The sequence below is a fragment of the Rutilus rutilus genome (assembly GCF_951802725.1).
Source record: "Rutilus rutilus genome assembly, chromosome: 1".
Lineage (NCBI taxonomy): Eukaryota > Metazoa > Chordata > Actinopteri > Cypriniformes > Leuciscidae > Rutilus > Rutilus rutilus.
Genome location: NC_140209.1, coordinates 36,942,907 through 36,965,894, shown reverse-complemented (window position 1 = coordinate 36,965,894; position 22,988 = coordinate 36,942,907). Strand labels below are relative to the sequence as shown.

General features: G+C 39.1%; 3 protein-coding genes across 4 annotated transcripts; 2 read left to right on the top strand and 1 right to left on the bottom strand.

Moving 5' to 3' along the window:
• Positions 1-2,382: 2,382 nt before the first annotated feature.
• arpc1a (actin related protein 2/3 complex, subunit 1A) lies at positions 2,383-6,768 on the top strand. The gene is made up of 10 exons (XM_084429200.1): positions 2,383-2,568; positions 3,922-4,011; positions 4,116-4,220; positions 4,320-4,542; positions 4,621-4,728; positions 4,834-5,046; positions 5,177-5,252; positions 5,351-5,544; positions 6,152-6,242; positions 6,365-6,768. Exons 2-10 carry the CDS (start codon positions 3,948-3,950, stop codon positions 6,401-6,403), a joined length of 1,113 nt encoding a protein of 370 aa, XP_084285326.1. The 5' UTR covers positions 2,383-2,568; positions 3,922-3,947; the 3' UTR covers positions 6,404-6,768.
• Positions 6,769-7,106: 338 nt separating this feature from the next.
• On the top strand, positions 7,107-13,961 carry arpc1b (actin related protein 2/3 complex, subunit 1B). The gene is made up of 10 exons (XM_084429208.1): positions 7,107-7,307; positions 7,888-7,963; positions 10,064-10,168; positions 10,259-10,481; positions 11,837-11,944; positions 12,025-12,231; positions 12,322-12,397; positions 12,473-12,669; positions 13,419-13,509; positions 13,620-13,961. Exons 2-10 carry the CDS (start codon positions 7,900-7,902, stop codon positions 13,656-13,658), a joined length of 1,110 nt encoding a protein of 369 aa, XP_084285334.1. The 5' UTR covers positions 7,107-7,307; positions 7,888-7,899; the 3' UTR covers positions 13,659-13,961.
• A 150-nt stretch (positions 13,962-14,111) lies between these two features.
• Positions 14,112-22,931, bottom strand: wipi2 (WD repeat domain, phosphoinositide interacting 2). 2 transcript variants are annotated; one of them, XM_084429184.1, is made up of 12 exons: positions 22,667-22,931; positions 21,620-21,702; positions 20,826-20,995; positions 20,623-20,719; positions 20,285-20,382; positions 20,086-20,178; positions 18,461-18,531; positions 18,238-18,345; positions 17,864-18,028; positions 17,036-17,143; positions 15,979-16,076; positions 14,112-15,884 (listed from the first exon to the last, which is right to left on the bottom strand). In XM_084429184.1, exons 1-12 carry the CDS (start codon positions 22,738-22,740, stop codon positions 15,772-15,774), a joined length of 1,278 nt encoding a protein of 425 aa, XP_084285310.1. In that variant the 5' UTR covers positions 22,741-22,931; the 3' UTR covers positions 14,112-15,771. The 2 variants fall into 2 exon arrangements, with proteins under 2 accessions (XP_084285310.1, XP_084285309.1); XM_084429183.1 differs by having other exon boundaries at positions 18,232-18,345; positions 22,667-22,928.
• Positions 22,932-22,988: the final 57 nt, after the last annotated feature.

The following is a 22,988-nucleotide window of genomic DNA, read 5'->3' as shown; positions in this document are numbered from 1 at the left end:
ATAAAGGCCAAAAAAGTGAAGCTGTGAGCTGCTCTGGAGAGAACAACAGAAATGGTAAAAAGTATTAAACCTGATTAAAAATGTATCACAATTTCCAAAGAAAAGAGTGAAGCCAAGGAAAAGAGTTTATGACTGTGTCTGTGTGGTTTTAATTTTGAATGAATTGCATTTTTACATCCTTAGGAACAAAATACACTTGCAGAAGCTGAGGAGCGTGGATGAAGCAGAATATCAGCATGAAAGAACAGATATCCAGAATATGGATAAGAGGAAAAGAGCGCTGCCAATGCTTGAAGTGCTCAAAAGCACAAACTAATGGACCTGAGAAGGGACTTGGAAGGATAGGAGTGGACTCTGGCAAAGTCAGAGAAGGAAAAACAGTTGAAAGCAATCAAGGATTTCACTAAAATATGGCTGTAAATTCCCTTCACATCTGTTACCATGTGTGAAATCAAGCAAACACATGTTATTGATTGACAAATTAAAATAAAGTAACATAATGATTTGATTACTCAGTTTATTGGCTCCAAAAAACCCGCTATGGCTCTTTAGGGCCTGGATGCAAAGCACTCTGACAGGAGACCTTAACCAATGGGATGAAAGCATTGCCAAAGCACAGAAGGAAAAGAAAGATCTAGAGAAGCTTCATCAGGTAAAGAAAGCCAGACTTTACTGATAATTATGACCGCCGCTAGCGTAGCTAGCGAAAGCGGTCATATAGGGATTGTCAAAGTTTTTTTTTTTTTTTCGTCAATCTACTGAATTTTCCGTCAACGATACCAGGGACACCGAAACACCGGGGAACATGAAATTTGGTGGGCATGTAGCCCCACTAGACTTTTACGGAAAAATTTCGTTTGGTCCCCGGGGGCCACTCCCAAACCCAAAAAATGCAGTTTTTCCTAAATAACTACCTGAAGCGTGGCACCGAGGATGAAGAAATTTGCAAAGTATGTTGGTCTTAAGGGCCCACATCAACCTAGCCCATAATCGATTGTCAAAGTTTTTTAGTTTTTTTTTCCTGTCAATCTACTGAATTTTCCGTCAACAATACCAGGGACACCGAAACACCGGGGAACATGAAATTTGGTGGGCATGTAGCCCCACTAGACTTTTACGGGAAAATTTCGTTTGGTCCCCGGGGGCCAATCCACATGCACAGACACACACACACAAACACACATGCGCACACACAAACATACACACACACACACACACAGACAGACATGCACATACTACTACTTTTTTTAGGTATATACATAAACACGCAATACAGCCAAATTGCTCCACGTCATTTATTTTTGTGGAAAGCCAGTGCAGGCCTGAGCGGCGGTCATATTTTGTACTGCCATGTGGTACATCTAGTTGATGCTGTTATCATTAAAAAATAAGATCCAAAGAGAACAACCAATCTAGAAAATTACAAGAAGCAAAGACTTGGAAGATCTCAACATAACGCTTCATCAACCATTTACTATGGAAGTCAGTGGGGACCAGAAACCAAACATTTTCAAAATATCTTCTTTTGTGTTCAACAGAACAAAGAAACGCATACAGGTTTAAAACAACATGAGCGTGAGTAAATGATGACAGGATTTTTATTTTTGGGTGAACTATCCCTTTGAAATACACTCAATGTGTAACTCAAAAGTAACCCTTTTTTGCATCTGTAAAGGAAACAACATCAGAGTAAAATAGTTCCTCTAAGCTAGTCTGGAGGAACAGGTCAGAGGTCATGCTAAAGCTTTGAGGATCATAAACAAAATGGAGTCAGACTTGAATGAAATGGAGATACAGCTGGACAATGGCACTAAGAACAACATTGATACCTTCAAGAGACTGTAACAGCATAGCTTTGACCCCACTTGTGAATGAAATTGTGTTTTATATGAAATAGAAATCTTTTGTAACAATGTAAGTCTTTCCTTTCACTTTTGATCTGCATCCTTGCTTAATATAAGTATTAATTTCTTTTTAAAAAAATGACTGACCCCAAAAACATTTAAACGGTCATTTTGTATTGTAATATTTTGGAATTTTGTGTAATGTGACAGTTGCTATATTTGAGATTTATGAAAGTGTGCAGAATCCATCCCACATTAATCAAAATCGGTGAGACAGCAATGTACAAGAAAAGGACTTTTAAGAGAGAGAGGTCATATTTAAAAAAATCCATACAACGACATTATAATATAGCACATTGTTTATAAGGACGAGTCCTTATCAGAAACATAATAATAAGAATAGCCTAAATCCGTCTAAGATTGAAAGTTGCACACTCTTTTGTTTTGCACCTTGGCCTGCTTGTACTCTTCCATCCCTCACCATTGTCTTCTGAATGACTTGCACACGGACACGCCCACCGTTCTGCCGTGCGTACGCATGCGCGCTGAGCTGTGTGCCATTTCCTGGATTCCTTGACAGGCCGAAATCAGGGAGCGAGAGAGCAGTCGGAGTGAATTCGTGTCGACTGTCCAGAGTCCGCGAATTCAAGTCCGTCCACCAGCTGAACAACCGACAGCGAACATCCTTGCGAATATTTCCACAAGAAGCGGAACATCGGTTCAGGTAAATGAGGCCCTTGTCATGCCTTTTTCCGACAGCAGGGAGCGGACTGAACCGGCATCTTGAGCAAGGCCTTCCTGATCCTCAAATTTAACAGACCACGAACATTGTGTAACTTCACTCGCATTATAACCGTGTTTACAGATGTATAAGGTGTTACAGACGTTTATCTTTAAATTCGGCGTCTCTTTTCCTGCATTCTGCGTAATTTTGCTTGAAATAAATCGGTTTTTCGCGTTAGCTTTCGGCTAATGTAGCAGGCAGACAGCTCCCGCACAGAAGCCCACGGCATCAGATATTGATCTTCTGCCTCGCCCACGCCCTAAAACCGGGAATGACAGCCGTCATCAGGTTTTGCCGGTTGAACAGGCAATTTTTGCTTTAGTATATGATTACACACACTAAAAAACGTTGCATTTGTGGTTAGGGACATAAACTGATGGATGTGATTTAGCCTTGGTAACGTTATGCCAATTTATCAGTGCTGGTTTACACTGTTTTTGAAACTTATGCATGTAAGTTGCCTGAAGTATGCATGATTATCCACTATTGCGAGCGTGGTACTTTTATCGCACTCGCAATAAATGTTTAATTACAAAATAATTAATGTTAAGTAAAATTCGGCCAGTTAATTCGTACATTTATTCTCCGCCAAAGTAAATAGTTGAAAAAGAACCCAACACATTAAGCGACACACACTAAAATCCGGACTGGATTGACCTGTATGAGTGGAGTGGACTGAGAGAGAGAGAGAGAGAGAGAGAGTGTGTGTGTGGTTGCATCCGATATCGCATACTTCCCTACTATACAGTTAACTGACAAAAGAAGTGCGTACGAATTCGCAGTACTCATAAAAGAGTAGGCATTAAGTACCCAGATGACCTACTTCTTCCTTCAAGATTTTGAAGTGTGCATATGATGGACACTTCACTATCCCATGAGGCCACGGGAGAGGATTTATGAATGGCAGTGAAGCGACATAACTGACGCTGGTAGGTCACATGATAATGACAACATGGCAAATGTAACGTCCAGATTACATTGATACTACCACAAACTCATACTATAAAGAACATAATTTTTAGCAGTCATGAAGTAATTACTTATTCAAAATAATTTCGGATGCAGCCGGAGATTCCCCTCCTGGCTTTCGTAATCGCTCTGCTCCAGCTCCACTCCATTCCGTAAAAGGTTTTTAATTTCCTGCTCTCAGCACACCAGTTAGATAAACCTTACATTTTTCCTGCTAAATAAATAAATGTAAATATCAAAACTAAACACAGCTCAACCAACAAGTATACTCTTAGTTATATTATTACTGGCATAGCAATCAAATATGGTTATGTTTCTTTTCAGGCTGAGGTGCAAATTATTTGAAGATAATGTCACTCCACCAGTTTCTGTTGGAACCCATCACATGCCACGCATGGAACCGGGACAGGAGCCGTAAGAAAGCTCCTCATTGCTATTTATTCAGAGATGTTGCCCGTATCCATGCTTTTATCAATTTTGAACTTACGCCCATCTCATGTTTTGTTTTTCAATGACAGAAATTGCTATCAGTCCAAACAATCACGAAGTCCATATATACAAGAAAAGTGGAAATCAGTGGGTGAAAGCTCATGAATTAAAAGAACACAATGGGCACATCACAGGTAAAAGTCCCTGCAAACTGAATGTTGCATTTCTTAAGTTACTCTCAAACATTATGTTGAAATGGCCTGTTAACCATTTTTTTTGTTCTTTTCCTGCAGGCATTGACTGGGCTCCTAAAAGTGATCGTATTGTGACTTGTGGAGCGGACCGGAATGCTTATGTATGGAGTCAAAAGGACGGCGTGTGGAAACCCACCCTTGTTATTCTCAGGATCAACCGTGCTGCCACGTTTGTGAAATGGTCTCCGCTGGAGAACAAGTTTGCAGTGGGGAGCGGAGCACGACTCATATCCGTTTGCTACTTTGAGTCTGAAAATGATTGGTAGGTCACAGTTAATATATTGAGCTTCATTGATTGTTTTGCCTTACAGGTCTTATAATTATTATTATTTTTTTTTAGGTGGGTTAGTAAACACATCAAGAAGCCCATACGTTCAACTGTCCTCAGTTTAGACTGGCATCCAAATAATGTGCTTCTGGCAGCTGGGTCATGTGACTTCAAATGCAGGTGCGACTTTGTATATTGAAGCTTGGTAACACTGTCAATGTCTCTGAGCATAGAAATAAACCTTTTATTAGCTGTCTGAATCATATTTGTGTGTTCGTTTCTTAGGGTATTCTCTGCATACATCAAGGAGGTGGATGAGAAACCAGCTCCAACTCCATGGGGGTCCAAGATGCCCTTTGGGCAGGTGATGGCAGAGTTTGGCGGGGCAGGAAGTGGAGGATGGGTTCACAGCGTCTGTTTCTCAGCCAGTGGGAACAGACTGGCTTGGGTCAGCCATGACAGCACTGTCACTGTAGTGGACCCCACAATAAGCTCAACGTGAGTATTGGAAATGGTTGCCGTGTTTAGAAAAAAAATATTTCTGATTTGCTGGTGTAGACTTTTTAAACCGTCCTAGTTGTAATATGTCAAGCTCACTAATGACTAATATCTTGCTTCTGTTTTGCAGGCCAAGTCAGTTGAAGACAGAATTCCTTGCCCTTTTGAGTGTGACTTTTGTTTCTGAGAACAACATTGTGGCAGCAGTAAGAACCCTTTTTTTCTTTGTTGAAACATGTTTGTTGTGTTGTACTTTAGAGGCGACTGCCTTTTTCAGGACCTAATCTTGAGTGTTTTCCACTAGGGTCACGACTGCTGCCCTATGCTGTTCAGTTTTGATGATGGTGGAACCTTGACCTTCATATCCAAGTTGGACATTCCAAAGCAGAGCATCCAGCGCAACATTTCTGCCATGGAGCGCTTCCGCAACATGGACAAGAGGGCCACCACTGAGGACCGCAATAGCACCCTAGAAACCCTGCATCAGAACAGCATCACGTAGGCCAAATTATTTTAAAATTATATATAAACACTACCTTTCAAGAGTCTGGGGTAAGGTTTTTATTATTTTTTTGCCAAAAGAAATTAAATGAATTAATTTAGTTGATCAAAAGTGAAAGACATTTATATTGTTAATTGCTGTTCTTTTGAACTTTCTATTCATAAAATAATCCTTAAAAAAAACTTTCACAGTTTCCACAAAAATATTAAACCGCACAACTGTTTTCAACATTGATAATAATAGTAAATGTTTCTTGAGTAGCAAATCATCATATTAGAATGATATCTGAAGGATCATGTGACACTGAAGACGGAAGTAATTATGTTCAAAATTCAGCTTTGACTTCACAGGAATAAATCAAATTTGAGAAATATTAAAATATAAAACAGGTATTTTAAATTGTAATTATTTCACAATGGTATTGTTTTTACTGTAGTTTTGATCAAATAAATGGAGCCTTGATGAGCATTAGAGGCTTCTTTCAAAATTTCTTTAAAAAGTCATACAGACCCCCAAACTTTTTAACTTTATACATAAATTATTATTATTTTTGTTTGTTTTTGTAATTGTGCACAGTTAAAAATATATATTTTTACTTTGCAGCCAAGTGTCTATATATGAAGGAGACAAAAGAGATTGTCGCAAATTCTGCACTACAGGAATTGACGGAGCAATGACCATATGGGATTTCAAGGTTTGTATTTATTTTATTTTATAAAGATGCCTTTAACTTTTATGCAATTCATTTGCTTCCATTTCTCTCTTGAGTCACAGTTAACCTGATTTATTACCATGTTTGCCTTATTCTTTCCACAGACCTTAGAGTCTTCAATCCAGGGCCTGCGGATCATGTAAAACTCGCATCGATCTAGCATGACACGGCACAAGCAATGCAGCTTGAAGACTAACAAGGAGATTTCCGATAACACTTCTGAAAGTTTTTAAATAAAATAAAAAAAAAGCACTGAGCAGTGGTGTGAACTGATGTGTGACACTCTTAAAAATGGAAAAACACTAATGGAAAAGGGGGTTAGGATCTTTGTTTTCTTTTTGTTTTGTTTTTTAATAAAAAAAAATCTATGCCAAAGCTGGCACCCCAGGAGTGTGTGATGGTTGATCAAGATGTTCTGGCTCTCCTGGGGAACTTGAGAGGAGTTAAATTAAAAGGAGAATTTTATGTAAATGGTCTGCTAGAAATAAATTACGTATACTACACACCATTTGCGAATGTCGTCTCATTCTGTTTGATTCAATGCCTTTGTATCGCTGAGATCGATTGCCTTTTCCATGCTAACAGGAAACAACTTGTCTTTCAGACGCAACTAGATATGCACAGCTCTCAGTTTGTAACCCAAGGTTGGGTTATGCAGTTTTTGATGTAAAGGTTTTGTGCAAACTGCATATAATGATTCATTCGAAACAGTATTACTTTTGTTAGTAACCATGAATCAACTGTGCAGATTCAGGGCTTAAAAAGAACAAGCGTTATTACATGCAACCGAGGAGAATGTGAAGGGGAGTTGAACTGAAAACCCTCCTCACCAGCAGACAGCCGCCCACACAAGGAAGTGGTTATATGCTTCTAACAGGGAAGGGGAAGTAGTGCATATTTGGAGAGAAAAACAACCAAGGAAATACTTTAGTTCATTCAGAGCAAAGCCAGCGTTTGTGTTGACTGCTCAGAGTCCACGAACTCAGGCTTCTGTTGCAGACTTTGTCAACCCCCACCACACATCTCTGTGTTTTTACGGTTTCCCGGGTAAGTAGAATAACATATGGGTTTGTTTATCTGAATTTGGAAGGTTTTGACTGTGGAGCAATCTAGTTTTTGAATGCTGGTGTTTTTGTGCAACCTCACTAACATGCATTAACATGCAGAATGACATCTAGAAAGTATGTTTCTGTGACTTTTTAGCTGTAGCAAGAGATTTTACAGGTCTACCTGACACTTAAAGCTCATTGCTGCAAACTCCCCCAGCAGAGAGGACCGTTACATGTTTTAAACGGAAACTGAGATAGTTGAGGTGCTTTATGTGTTTTTCTTGTAAGTGGACGACTGAGCATCTGGCTTTGTCACATTCCTTTCTGGTCTGGTTTTAATTTTCTCCAAACATTAAGGGGGAAAAAGTTTGCAGTTACAAAGACAAATATGACCTACAGGGATAGAAGTCAAAAACAGGAAAGAAAATTAACCAAATTTTGAGTAGGAAGTTCTACAGTTCTCCATTTTAGTAATGTATGTCTCTATACGGAAGAGTTGTTGTAACCGGTAAAATGGTTTACCTCGAACATCGTTTTTACCATTTCATCTCAAAATTACTTCTATTTTTCATTTGCAGGAAAAAGTAATCATGGCTTATCACAGTTTTCTTCTTGAACCTATCAGCTGCCATGCCTGGAACAAGGACCGAACTCGTAAGTTCTCATGCTCCTCGCAGCATCTTTGGAGCAGTTCCCAGTCTCTAGGGCTAAAGATATCCTTCAGCATCTGAACTGTGTAATCTTGTGGGAGAATCATTGCTGAATATACAAATGATTCTGTCTCCAAAGCTCATTTGATCACAAATCAAATACGTTTTTTTGAGGATTTTTTTTTCTGAAAAGAGTCTCATGAGACGTGAACGGTGATTTTCATGACCATTTCCTCTCAAAGATTGTCTTCCTACCCATATTACTTGAATTTAAACTTTTGTTTTTGTAAACTATCATGTGAACCACCATTTGGCCCTTGAGAGCCCATTAGACCCTTTACTGAATGCTTACTTTATTCTGCTGAGACCTGCATTTTGGATGAGAAGCTGCACTTCCTTCTGGGAAAGTACATGGACATACATGCAGCATGCACTCTTTTCTGTGGTTTATGATACCAGTTAGAATCCTTCAGCATTAAAAGTTAAGTGTGGCTGCTCTCAAAAAGCCAAATAAGGACTTTTATGGTTTAATTAAGTTTAAAATCAGTCTGTCTTTTAAAAAAAGCAAAAAATATAAATGTCAAAGTTGTGTCTTTTCACTGCTGCCGCCCTGCTTTTCTTTCCGTGCTGATGAGAGAAGCAGTAATGACTAATTCCCCCCAGACTTCCTGTTTTACCATGAATGGTGCTTTGTTGCTGATGTCGTACGTCTTCAGCAGACCGCAGAGCAACAGTGGGGAAATGAGACGACTGAGAATGACTTTTAAGTTTAACTGCATGCTGCTGTTAAAACCATGCATGTTTCCTAGCTCACCTATGAAAAATGTGGGAACACATCTGCTGTAGCAGAAAACAGACACTGTGTCTGAATTCAGCATTAGACCTGACCCAAAACCCATACTTGTAGTCTTTGCTACATGACATATTTCCATTATTTGGACCAAATGTTCAAGTGTTGGTGTGAAGACTGCAAGCGTGTGTAAAACGTCTGATTACCCGATGGCACACACTTAAAAAACTGCAAGTAAAGTTTTTACAGAACTTTATTTACACATTTTGCTTTTCAGTACTTTGCACTTTAAAATAAACTCTGGGCATGTGAGTTCCTGAACATGATGTGAATGATGGGATACACTTAGCCAGCCTCAAATTCCTCTCAGAAGCAGTATTAGCGATAGTGTGGATTTAGTGAGCATCAAGGCCACAAGTGAGCGTCTTGTGCACTTGCTTCCTGTTGCGTGCAAGTGTTCTCAACTTGCCAAAAATGCAATTGTGGGTATTCGGACAGACCCATTTTCTTTTAAACAATATGGACCCTTTTCACAACATCGCAAATCTATAAAGTTTTTAATATTTTAATATTTAAAAAATGTAATACACATTTATAATACTTTGTGTTCTATTACCCTGGCAGTAAATGACAAAAAATATATTAACGCTGCTGCGAGGGTTTTTCTAACACAACGGCTGAGGGAGTGACAACAAATTTGACATCTTTCTCTGACTGCTTTAATCTCCCTATATTTTTCCCTTCTTTTGGAAAGTCATGGAAACGCTCTCACGGATTGTTTCTTTTGCTATTGGAGCAAACGGAAATATAAAAATGATATAAAGTCGTCTCCCATTTACCGCTATAGAATTTGACCCAGCTATGGCGACTTCCGCTTCAGAGAACCCCCGTAAATGTGAAAAGGGTCCATTCTGCAGAAACATTCATTAAATGCCGAAAAAGAAACCATTTCTGAAGAAAACATGAGCGATGCCTGGCATAATATTAAGGTGTTTTGGGTGGTTGCCAGCGTGTTTTTGCAATGATATTAAGGTGTATTAAGTATGAGCCCATCCATTGGTCCCTATGTAGTCCATTTCAATGGTAGATTATATGATTTTTTGTATGATAGTCAAAAATCCCAATCTTACATTTCAAAGTTTAATAATTAGGTTAAAACCCCCCTAAACCTCAATATGACCAATAGTGATGTTAGCAATTGTTTAAAGTCTATTAGAGGCACTAACAAGTAGGCTACTAACTTATAAAAAACTTAGTCTGTTATCCAATCCATCAAGCCAAAATACTTTTGTCTTATATTTCTGTCTCCTTTAGAAATAGCACTGTGTCCTAATAACCACGAGGTCCATATCTACAAGAAGGACGGAAGCAACTGGAACAAAATCCATGTGTTGAAGGAGCACAATGGCCAGGTTACTGGTAAGTTTAGAAGGTTCATCTGACCTACACGCTCACAGAGCATTGATGTGAACAAAACAATGTCATCCAAGACGTTTCCTCATCAACCAGGCATTGACTGGGCCCCTGAGAGCAATCGCATCGTCACCTGCGGCACCGACCGTAACGCATACGTCTGGACCCTAAAGGGAGACGTGTGGAAGCCCACCCTGGTCATTCTCAGGATCAACCGTGCTGCCCGCTGTGTGACATGGTCTCCTAAAGAAAACAAGTTTGCTGTGGGCAGTGGCTCACGTCTGATCTCAGTGTGCTATTTTGAGCAGGAAAATGACTGGTGAGTATATCAGGCAATATAAATTATATTAAGCCTTTTCTGACAGAAAAAAGCTGATGGTGGTTAATCTACTTATGAGGCAGATGGGCTCTCTCTTATCTTAAAATGACTCTGCTGTGCATTTCTAGTCCTATCATTCTAAACACTGCTTTAATCCGAGGATGCTGGTACTAACCAACAGCGCTGAACCTTTCTCAATTGATTCTTCACTTCCAGACTCTTCCAAGTGCAACAATGTTGGATTACAGGTTGCACATTACACATTAAATGATAAAACATTATAGCATTGAGCCTTGGATGACTACTCAATGCGATATATTTAAGACATCACAGTTTTGGTTGCAAGCAATCACATCCAAACAGCGAGTGTGATATTAGCACTTTTAATACAATTGTTCAATAAACATTGCTAATACTGAATAACTTTTTGCCAGTAGCTGGATCTATTTTTGTTGATGCACGGCTATGCATGGCGGAATTTACAGAACAACACAGTGGTGGTGCATGGCATTCCTAAATTAATCTTTTTAACGAATGATTCTATAACTCACTCACTTGTTTCATTCCTGAACGAATCCGTGTTTTTCAACGAATCACGGTTTAATGACTCAATCAACCATAAATGCTGAATTTGATACTGCATATTAGACTCTTACTATTTCTGCCATGGAAAAAATATGGCAAAAGTATTAAGAGTAGTATACTAGTACGTGGTTCCGAATTCAGCAACGGGTCACTTGTTTAGTTCCTGAAGGAGTCAGTGTTTTTGAATAAATCATTTTTAGTGAATGATTCTATAACTCACTTGTGCAGTGAATGAATGAGTCAGTGGGCTGTGTACTAGTAAGGCTGCATATTTAGGTTGCCACGTCATCAAGCTCCTTCAAAGGCCGTCTCAATTTGAAGTATCCTTGGAAGGCAGCCATTGTCCTTCATTCGGATTATTTTGAAGGATGCATCAAGCGTATCCTTCACATCCTCCATTCAGCCACAATTCTTTGCACAGATACCAGTTCACAAAAAAAGGAATTAGCGGAAAAGTAATCAGCGCAGAGGTCGTCTAATTTCATTGTGTAGTACAAGACCAAAAATTATTTAAGAGATGAAGACATATTTAGTTTTTTTGCTAAACTGTACATAATGTAAAACACTATGAGAACACAGACTTTGTATCAATAGGATTCAGTTAGTATAAAGATATTTAATATAAGGTATTTTTCCACAATTAATTTTAATAGTATTTTTGTGCCACGGGGTGGAAACAATGGAAACAGGAACCGCGTGTTTGGGACCCCGTAATATCTTTTACTACTGGGTGTATCTAAGATGCTTAAAGTAATTTCTCATTATTCTAGGTGGGTGTGCAAGCACATTAAGAAGCCCATCCGCTCCACCATCCTTTGTTTGGACTGGCACCCCAATAACGTCCTTTTGGCAGCTGGATCATGTGACTTTAAATGCAGGTTAGGTTGATTCTTATCTGCATTGTAATTTATGAATATGACCGTTATATGAACTTCCTGTCTGTTAAATCCCCATCCAGGATCTTCTCTGCTTACATAAAGGAAGTAGAAGAGAAGCCTGCTCCAACAGCATGGGGCTCTAAAATGCCATTTGGGGAGGTCATGTTCGAATCTACTGGTACTTCAGGTTGGGTGCATGGCGTCTGCTTCTCGGACAGCGGGAATCGCGTGGCATGGGCCAGCCATGACAGCACCGTGGCAGTGGCCGAGGGAGGAAAGACTGCTGTGTGAGGATTGCCTTTCAAATCTAGCCCTCCGTATTTTTCCCTTTAAAAAAGAAATCATATTTACTCAATTATTTCCTTTTATCTCGCCAGCTGCACCAGTCTGTCTTCTGAAACCTTGCCTCTTCTGTGTGTGACTTTCATTACTGAGAACAGCCTAGTGGCAGCTGTAAGTATCTTCAGATGTCAGACCTTGATGCCAAGGTAATGTTTAGATTGTCCCCTGATTTTCATATATTTTCAGGGCCACGACTGCTACCCTGTGTTGTTTGTCTACGACTCAAACAATGCAGCCCTGTCTTTCGGAGGAAAACTTGACGTGCCCAAACAGAGTGCTCAGAAGGGCATGACAGCCAGAGAACGCTTCCAGAACTTGGATAAGAAAGCCTCTGTAGACAGCAAGGAAGCAGTCCTTGAGTCCGTGCACAAGAACAGCATCAGGTACAGCCTGTTCTTCATGATAAACTTTACAAAATAACAAAAAATTTAAGCTTTAATTTTTATTTTGAAGCCTAAATTCAGTCGACAGAAGTAAAAAACTAAATAAACCAACTACACCATGGTCGAATGACTTCACCGTCACCATCACTAATATTACAATAACTCTTGCAGTCTTTATTAAAAAAACCCCAAAAAAACATTTACCCTGAAATAATTGTTAGAAAAGCTTGCTATTATAAACACATTAAGGCTATAAATGTTTACCTGTTCTGTGTGATTACGTTTAATGTCCCCGACAACCTCTGTTGCCACATTGAGCCACTTATTAACAACCTATGTTAACTTGTTAACTTCAGACCTTATTTCAGGCATTTGACCAAAAACCCATTCAAAAAAACCCATTGACTTCAGTACGATAGAACCCGGAAAAAAATGCTAACTAGTTTCCGGGTTTTGGCCTGCAAAAATATGTCATCCCTGCCGTATACATATCTATGATCCCTGCAACACTCAATCCGCTTATTTAATCCTAACAAATTGTAAATCGACGCAAGGAATGCAAGCAGATTGATTAAGCAGAAGTTGAAATGCCCTGCCCAGTCAGGTTGCGCAAAATATATTGCGGTTCAATTTGATGCAACTAGTGACACTGAAAGTACACACTTCAATATCAAACATGCACCTGCAACAATAAACCTATAGGCCTAGATCTATTAATACATTTTGATGTGTTGTTGTTCACTTCTTAGCCAAATCTCAATCCTTAATGGGGGAAAAGCCAAGTGTGCCAAATTCTGCACCACCGGTATGGATGGAGGCATGGCTATTTGGGATGTAAAGGTAAAACTCGTTGAACTCTTGTGCATTTCATAATCATTATTTAGTTTGTAAGCAGTGGTCAAAATGCAAATGTGCATAAAGATGACTAATTCTGTTTAATTCTGTTTCAGACTCTTGAATCTGCAATGAAAGACCTCAAGATTGTCTAGACACAGAAGACTCCAGAACAAAATGTCTGCGGTTCAAATTGCTTGCTTTTTAATAGGCTAATCCTTTTTAATGCAGCAGTCTGTACGTTTTTACAAGATTATGTTTTGATGTGTATGAGGTTTAAGGATTTTATACTGATGATTCAGGAAACTGGTTCTGGATGAACCAAAAACAGAATTTGTCTGAATTTATATGCTGGTCATAGATTGCTTTTCTTTGATTAGTGCAGGTACCTTGCATTGGATTTTAATAAACTGCCGTTGAAACCAATAAAGTCAATGTGACTACTTGCTGGAGTTTAACATGCGTTCCTGTGTTAATCCAATACTTTCAGTGAAACTCTCTCTTTGAAATACTTATTAGATGTATAATGAACATAAAAGATCAGCACACCACTCGCTAAATTGAATTTAAAATGGAATGGAAAGGAGAGAAAAAAAATCAAATAAGACTTTAATAAACATTTTCAACAGAGGATTTATTTAATCTTTATATGGAACAATTTACATTTTTATACAAAAATCATTAGAAAACAGATTAAAGTGGCATTGGGGGGTTTAGAGCTCACTGGCTGATGATGAGGACACGAGTCAATTTATTACTGACGTTGACATTTGTTGATATGCAACATCAAAACATGCTCAGGAGACAATCATGCATAAAAATGATCTCAAGATCCTTTAGAGCTCCAAGAATTCAGGCAGTTTCTTCAAATGCCTATATTGTTTGCTTGGACACACTGGCTAACTTTGTGTATTGTAAATATTTGGTAATCACATTCATAAACCCTGGTCCTCTAATTCTTCAAACGAAGCTCAGATTTTACATTTGACCTGTCCTGGTTTAACTGCCAGACCATGTGACCTGTTCATTCAGCCTGCAGTCCACAGGGATATCTATGAGAACATACCCTGTTTGCAAGCTGAATGCTTTAACCATTTACTAAAGATTAGGATGTTTTTAGTGAGACATATTATGCTCTTTGTAAGGACAAGGCCCTCAAAATAGAAACCTACCTAAAACGAGGCTCTGTCACGTCATAAGCAATCGTCCGCTGCTGGTATTGAGAATAAATCAAAGAGACAGGGCCTTGAACTTTCCTCATTCATTAAGAATAAAACAAAATGTTCTGGAAACAAGATGATGACTGACTGACTGCCAGCCTCTTGAAACCACGTTCATCACTGGAAAGTTCCTTCTGAAACCAATACATTAAAAGTCTTCGTCAGTCGTATCCACTACTGAAGTTACTTAAGTGTTTGGAACTTAAAATAATAAAAAAAATCTTCAATGAAATCAGTCCAGGCCAAAGGAAGACACTAGGGGTAATTCAAAGCCAAAAAGAAAGGTTCAGTCTCCACATTGCCAAATTGTTTAACCATAATGTGGCATGGGATTAATCAAAATAGAGTCTTGTAAAGCATGTGCACTTACAGATGCAGTAATTCAGGGTAAAACTAAAAATCAACCCTCTAAGCCTGTTAAAGACACTGTATAAACAGTTATTGTAACCAGATCATGTTGTTAACAGTTCATGTATATTGTTATTACAGGACAAAAATTCACATCTTGGTGCCACTGAGCCACAGATGATTGGTAAGGGACATCGCAGACACTGCACAGTTGTGTGGTGATGTAGCAGGCGGCGCAAGCCAGTTCGCATTCAATCACATTTGAAAAAGACACAAATGCACAAACACACAAGTGCTTGTCAAAGGTCAAGAAGAGAAATGGCCAGCAAACACATCAGAACCATCCACATGAAAGCAAAAGTTGTCTAGGATTTCTATTCTTGGCACAAGTACATGCAAAGCTAAGAGACGTGAAACCTGCAGCTTGGATTTCATATTTTGGTCTGATTAAGGACAAAACCTGGCATTAGAAAAAAGGAAATCAAAGAAAAATTCACAAGGTTTTATAAAGCCACAAGGGTGGGGGAAGGAAAACATCTATACGCAACAAGAGACAGAATAAGGCTACAGCTAGGCTTGCTTTAAAATGATCTCTGTTTTAATCCCTTTCTCTATCAGGTCACACATGCCCATAGCAGCACCAGAGGAGGAAACCCCCCTCTGCAATGTCACTCAGTCAGTTCCATCTTCTGCCAGCGGCTCAGTCTGTTTCCAGGATTAATGGAGGCTGCTCGTTCTCATCGTCCAGGTGCAGGGTGTTCATGTCGTCCTCCACTCCAGCACCCCCAACTGCCCCCTGATCCTCAGTGTAACCTGAGACAACGAAAACAATACCAGGCCATTTTAAAATGTAGACTCTTTGTTCCCCCTCTTCACTGTTATGCGAGTGAAAATGACAGTTTCTTACCTTTGGCAACAGCAGCACTGTAGGTCTGTGCCACGAGTGGCCGGTCGTGAGCAGTCTGTTCAAGAATTTCATTCGCTGGCTCTACACTTCCATCTAACCTAGAGGAGAAAACACATTTACATAGGGAGTCACTCACATGACATGCCGATCAGTGTCAATATAAACTCTTTTTAATTTAGAGACTGTAATTGGAATATTTGTAATAAAATTTAAAACAAAAATGATAAACATGTATAAGCCAAGTTCAGTTTAAACTAAAACCGTATTGTTGGATAAAAGTCTTGACTAGGCATGATGCGTTAAGTCTTGTGTGTCAAGCAAGCAAGTGCTCTATTTTCACTGAGAGTGAAATGACATTTGAAATAACAAAATATTTGACATTTAATATTCAGCTATGGAGTGGGATTATGGACCAATGAGATTTTAGTGTGGGTAGGATTCCCCAGCACAATGCATCAAATACTATTGCTCCTGTTTTAGGTTTCAGTCATGAAAGTCATGGCCAAAATAATTCTATGTATATACACTACTGTTCAAAACACTTTTCTGAAATAAATTTACACTTTTATTCACCAGGGACACATTTAATTGTGAGTCAAGACATTTATAGTGTTGCAAAAGATTTAGATTTCTAACAAATCCCGTTCTTTTGAAATACCTTTTTAATAAAGATCTTAAGATTTCACAAAAATGTTAAGTAGTACAACTTTTGATAATAATCAGAAATGTTTCTAAGCAGCAAATCAGCATATTATTATGATTTCTGAAGGATCACATAACACGGGAAGACTGGAGTAATGATGCTGAAAACTTTGACATCACAGGAATAAATTACATTTTAAAATATATTTAAATAAAAACAATTTAATCTCAATCGTAATATTTCACAATACTTTTACTGTATTTTTGATCAAATAAATGCAGCCTTGGTGAGCAAAAGAGACTTCTTTCAAAAACATTTTAAAATCTTACCGACCCCAAAGTCTTTAAACTGTAGTGTATATTTAGACCAATGGTCTGATAGATCATGTTTCAACTTGATAACACTGGATCTCACTTGTGCTGTTTCATTAGTGTGCACTCTCCTCCCTCCTGTGGGTCCAGATTGTACAGGTAAAGATAGCCATCTGCTGCAGCCACCAGCAGGCGTGGAATCTTCTGGATTCTAGAAACCAATCACAAGCAAGATAATCAGATCTGAAAGCATATCTAGATCGTATTAAAGACTTAAGCCTGGAACACACCAAGCCGACGCTGACGAACTAGCGCTGATGAAAGCCGGCTGTGTTGTCGCCTCGCATCGGGGTAAAAATGCTGCACTTGAACACACCGAGAGAACTACTACAGCCGACTGTCAGCTAGAATGCGTGTTCTGCGCCTGCGTGAGACAACTGTCTATTTCTGCAGATACATTAGTCTATATTCGTCATTCAAAAAGGGAAACAGACCCTGCAGGCTGCAGATATACAAACCGTAAGCAAAGCAGTGCGTGCTTACTGTTTTGAATATCAATCCTGCTAAACACTTTCTTTATTCCACTCCGCTCGTGTTAATATTGAAATATTCGCCAAGGAACACTCAGGTAAGAGGACTTAACATTAGAACAGCCTTCTATCTGTACCATTTTGACTTCTTTGCTCGCTGTTTTGCTATTATTCTCATACACTGACTCGTTCACTAAGCTGAACAGCCAATCAGAGTTCTCTTTCTCACCGACGGCCCGACGCCGATTCAAAATGTCGAATCGGCCGGAAAAAAAAGCCGACGAGGACCAATTTCTACCGACGGTGCGGAACACACTGAAAAAACTTAGTCGGCCGACCGTCGGCTTGGTGTGTTCCAGGCTTTAGGTCTGGTGTGCCATTTCAGAATGTTTTTTTCTCACATGGCCAGAGCGCAGATGTTCTTGTAACCTGAAAAGGGCAGTCTGACTGTAGCAAAAGCCCTTCCTTGAGTGAACATCTCTGTTACGTGTGCAGGCAGGTATGTTGTGGAGGCCATCAATACTTTCCCAAAGTATCCCGTCCAAGTAGTGGGCTCCTCCTGAGGCCTATGATGGAAAAACATGAGTTTGAAAATGACAACAATGGTTGCAAAATAAAAATGACCATTAAATATGTGCCTGGCTTGTTAATGCATGCTTAATCATGTTCTAACAGGATTTTATCAATAAAAAAAAGGAAGATGTACAAATTCACAGGAAGAAGTGAGAAGGTCGTCTGAAAAACCACTTATTTCAGTGGGCATCATTACACTGACTTCTCTCTCTGGGTCTCCAGCTTAAAAATATGAACCGTCTCTGTGTTGCTCGAGGCAGACAGATAGAGTCCCTCCATACTGAAGGCGAGGGAACAGATGCTCACACATCTGTTGAGGGATAATTACAGTAAGTGGATTGTTTTCATTATGTGTGCTTATTACGAATCCTGGCTATTTGAATAAATCCAAAACAGATCGAATCTAAAATAATATAGTTATCTACCTCTTTACTCCCCTCCTGAACTCAAAGATCTTTTGGCCCTCTGGAATGCAGAACACACGGATCACGGTGCCCTAAAAAACACCAAAGAGAGGGTTTGAAAAATTAAACTAATTAAGGTTAACTCTTAATTCATTATTCAGCACCTTTAAATACTGAAAGTTTATTTTAAATGTAACAATGGACTATATGCAAGCACTTCAGTGAATCAATTCCAAAGTAAACTCTCAATTATTTGTTTGCTTTGTCAATCACGAATGTTCACAGAATTCTGTAAGTACTAGCAAGTACTTTTTTCCATCCAATGTCTTCAAGAGAACAAAAAAAAAGTCACTTCCTTGGAAACTGGTGCAAAATATCTGTAATAAAATTGGGAGTTGCTGCAATCGGGGAAGCCACGACTTTGGCTCTTTTTTTCCACCCTCATGAATGACTTGCATCTCAGAGCGCACAGACGAAACACAATAAACCCTGTCATGTTCTCTTGCATTTGGATGCTGGTGTTTGGGAACACAAACGTGTGAGACACTTCTGTGAGGGAATTAAACTAAATCATTCTGATGACTCTAGCTCAGGCATTTCAGGATGATTAAACCAACATTTGAGATGCTTTACAATGAAATTTCTCTGCTGGTTAGTCCAGTTATCCAATCACATCCTCTGTTGAGGCAAAGTCATGTGAGTTTTTTTGTTGCGCATAGAGGGATTTATTGGGTAAAAGTGTTTCCATCATAGATCATGCGTATGTCTTCTTATTGGATAAAAAAAAAAATGTATCCGCCTCCATTGAATGCACAACTTTTTTTATGCTTCCATCCAGCAGTTTTGTATACAATATCCCAAAATGCACATACAAATAGGGGAATGGAAACATAGCTAGTGATGAACACGATGATGAAGACAAAAAATCTTTGATTTTCCTTTTAAAAGGTAGTGTTTATAGTTGGGCTAATTTTGCTACAATTCATTTTCCTCAACCAAACAACTGTAGCCAAGCAGATTCAAAAAGCAAACTTTCTTAATGCAAAAAGTGCAATAGAGTAAAGATCTAATTAAAACAATCAAGTTGTTTTGAAAGAATGACATTTAATAATTTACTTGAACTATTAACCAATACAACACAGTGATAACGACACAATAGTTACCTTCATAGATTTTTTACAAAAAAAAAAAGTTTTGTAAATGAAGAATTCTGTGAACATTAGTGATTGACAAAGCAAACAAATAGTTGAGAGTTTGGAATTGATTCACTGAATTAATTACAAGTGAATCATGTGAATACTGGCAAATCACCCACTTTAAATATAGCCTACTCTCAATGAGTGTTTTAAAACACACACATTTGTTTCACTATATTAATGGGGACATTGCATAGACTTCCATTGATTTTATATCAGGTTAATGATATATCACCTAACCCAACCTCTACTCCTACACAGAAAGGTGCAAAACACTCGATTTAAATAAAAACAAGTTTTGGACAATTTATAGGCCTTTTTATCCAGTAAGTAGCAGTAAAATGTCCTTACTAATCAGTTGTATCAATGATATTTCACTATATAAGTGAGGACATTTGGCCCTCACAAGTATAGCCAAACCTGTATACACACACACACACACAGCTGTACCTTCTCAGAGGCTGTGGCCAATTTAGTCCCGCTTGCATCAAACGCCAGTGCTGCTAGTGGGCTATCATGGGCAGGTATCATGTTAGCTGCCCTCTGGGGATGAATATCACACATACATTGACAAACTGCGTTTAACACAATCCCTTAAAACCATAATCATTGCAAATCTTTTTTTTTTGCAAAACTAAACAGCACTTACCAGGTTGACCGTATCAAAAACTTGTACCTCCCCAATTGTTGCACTTCCCGGATAGGCCAAGTAGCAGTTGTCATTACTGATTGACAGGGCACATAGTCCTATAAATGTTTAGTGACATTTTAATCATCACAAATAAAAAATCTGTATGGCTACTACGAATTTGTATAACAACAAGGCCATTACTATCTGGTCGCTACATCATTTTCCTACATTTTCAGTTCCCCAAATATAAATAGAGCACCTAAACATTACGAAAGAAGAACTTGCTACATGAACTTCCACATGAAAAGTCTGGTATAAACAACAATGATGTACCGACGGCAAGCAGCGTTACCCACCAGAAGGATTCGGAGGGGTCTCTCGAATGGTATGTAGTACTTTCATATCCCTAATGTTGTGGATATAGAGTGACTCCTCTAAACACACTATCAATCTCTGTGGAAATAAAGCAGGTTTGCAACATTCTCAGACGGTCTAATCACGCTTAATAAAATAAATCCAATACAGGAAACATGTGTCACAGGAACGCCTGCTGACTCACCTGTCTGTTTAGTTTCACAGCCAGTATAGTGTTTGAGTAGCTGTAGTTGCATATCTCCGTCCCTTTCTTGAAATGACAGACCTTCAGCTTCCTAGGTGCCTTAAGGCTGACAATAGCGACAAGGCTGCTGGAGAACAATCTCTCCACGATGCACACATCTTCTGTGTCGGCTGAGGACAAATACACGAGAATTTTTATTCAAGTACTTTTAATGTACCCTTTGAAGAGTTGCTGAGGCCCCAATGTTGAAAAACATTAGACTCCAAGGGCGTATCAAATATTATAACTAACGATTTCTGACTGGATGCTTTGAAAAGCCTACATCCAGATCCATTACTTTTTAAAGATTAAACCATAACAGTCAGGAAGACAAGCTTTATTCTGGATTTAGTCATTTTATGATCGTTGAGAGGCACAAGGTGTTCATGCAAGCCATTCAGCTGTGATAATATTGACAACAACATCAACTGCTTTCATAAAATTGATATATTACATAAAATAAATGAAGTGCCATAATTACGGTATAAGGTCCCTGACATCTAAAAGTCAGGTTAATAGTTGGCCTCTATGGATACAATTTCAGCACATCTGAAATGTTGCATTGGCTAATCACCACCCAGGGCCAGAACTCTCCGTTTTAATACATTTCAAGGACTCTTACTTTTAAAATAGTTTCTACGCCTCTGATTATCTCTGACCTCCAGAAAGACATTATCAGCCCCTTCAATCAACTGGTATCATGCCAAAAGGTGCGAGAAGCCATGTTGACAGTGATTAAAACACAAATAACTTACTACATTCATAGATCTGTTCCAATTTGTCTACTGATGACAAGGAGAAAAACTTGTACCCAGACTTGGTACCAACAGCTAGGGATCTGCAAAGCAAAGAGGTAACAATAATCAATTGCTACAGTACACAAATCCACGTTTTATGGTCTACTGGTTTGCTTAATGACTAAAACAGGTTGTTGACATGATGGTGAAATGTGTTAAAGGGGTATTTTGCAATCTTTGTGGTGCAATGTTTGAATTTAAAAATGAACTGTAGCAGCTGTTATAGCTTATAAAAACAGTGTCAGTGCTGTCAGTGAGATGAGCCACCGGTTACACTGGCAATACTAGTGGAGTCTAAACAATAAGCTTTGACTAACTTGTCAGCTGGTTCCATGATTTAGAAAGTTAAACTAAAGGCGTTTTTTCTTTCAGACATCAGACATAACCCCCACCCCCATCTCAGAATCACAGCTTAGTTTGAAGAAATTTAAGTTACTCGATTGCTGTTAACATTTGAGCTACTTTTGCTGTGTCGTCCTACTTTGTAAAACACAGCTAACAGCACTTTTTAACACTTGCTAAATAAGATATCCAACCAAACTTTGTTTTACATCACGAAATTTAATATTTCACACCGTTAGGCTGACGTAAAGCTTTGCCGAAGTACAACTACCCATTTTTTTCGTTAGCATGGACGCTAGTGCTAACGTCTCGTGCGTGGATTTTTGTCTGGCGGTATTTTACAAGAGCAGAATTGGGGACTGATTTAATCAAAACAAAGCTGCATTACTACATCAGAGGAAACTGTCGGGGACCAACTTATTCTAACCGACAGAGGGAAATAATAGCAGCCAGTGTTTTAGCTGGTTAGCAGCACGCTTTGTCATCCTATCTGCACTGCACGCGAGCGACGAGACACGACACAGATAAAGGCGCTCCCATTATAACGAACGAAGCTTCGCCCGACTGCAGTGCAAATTATTCGTCGATTACACCGACAACATTGTGTTGTTTTCGTGTAGATGGGCTGTTAGGCCAGCAGCAGCAGTGTGATTGTTTTCTTACGTGTTATCCTGGTTAAAGTTGGCGAAGAGCAGCTGGCTGCAGCCGGCCTCTCCGCTCTGACTGGCCAGGTTCATGGGCTCGACAACATTTACAGATTAAGCCGAAGTGAAAAGGGCTCAGATGTGGACTAGATCAGTGAAATCTGGGGTCGTCTCGCACTGCCATAAGTTCCACCCTCTTGTTCCAATGAATGTTGTTGTTTTTCTCCAGCCACTGTTGCACCTTTTCGTGCGCATGCGCAGTGGCTGCTGCACGCACCAGCTCCATCTAAATTAAAGGGAAAGGCAATGTTTTTTTTTGTTTTTTAAATGCTCCGTCCAAA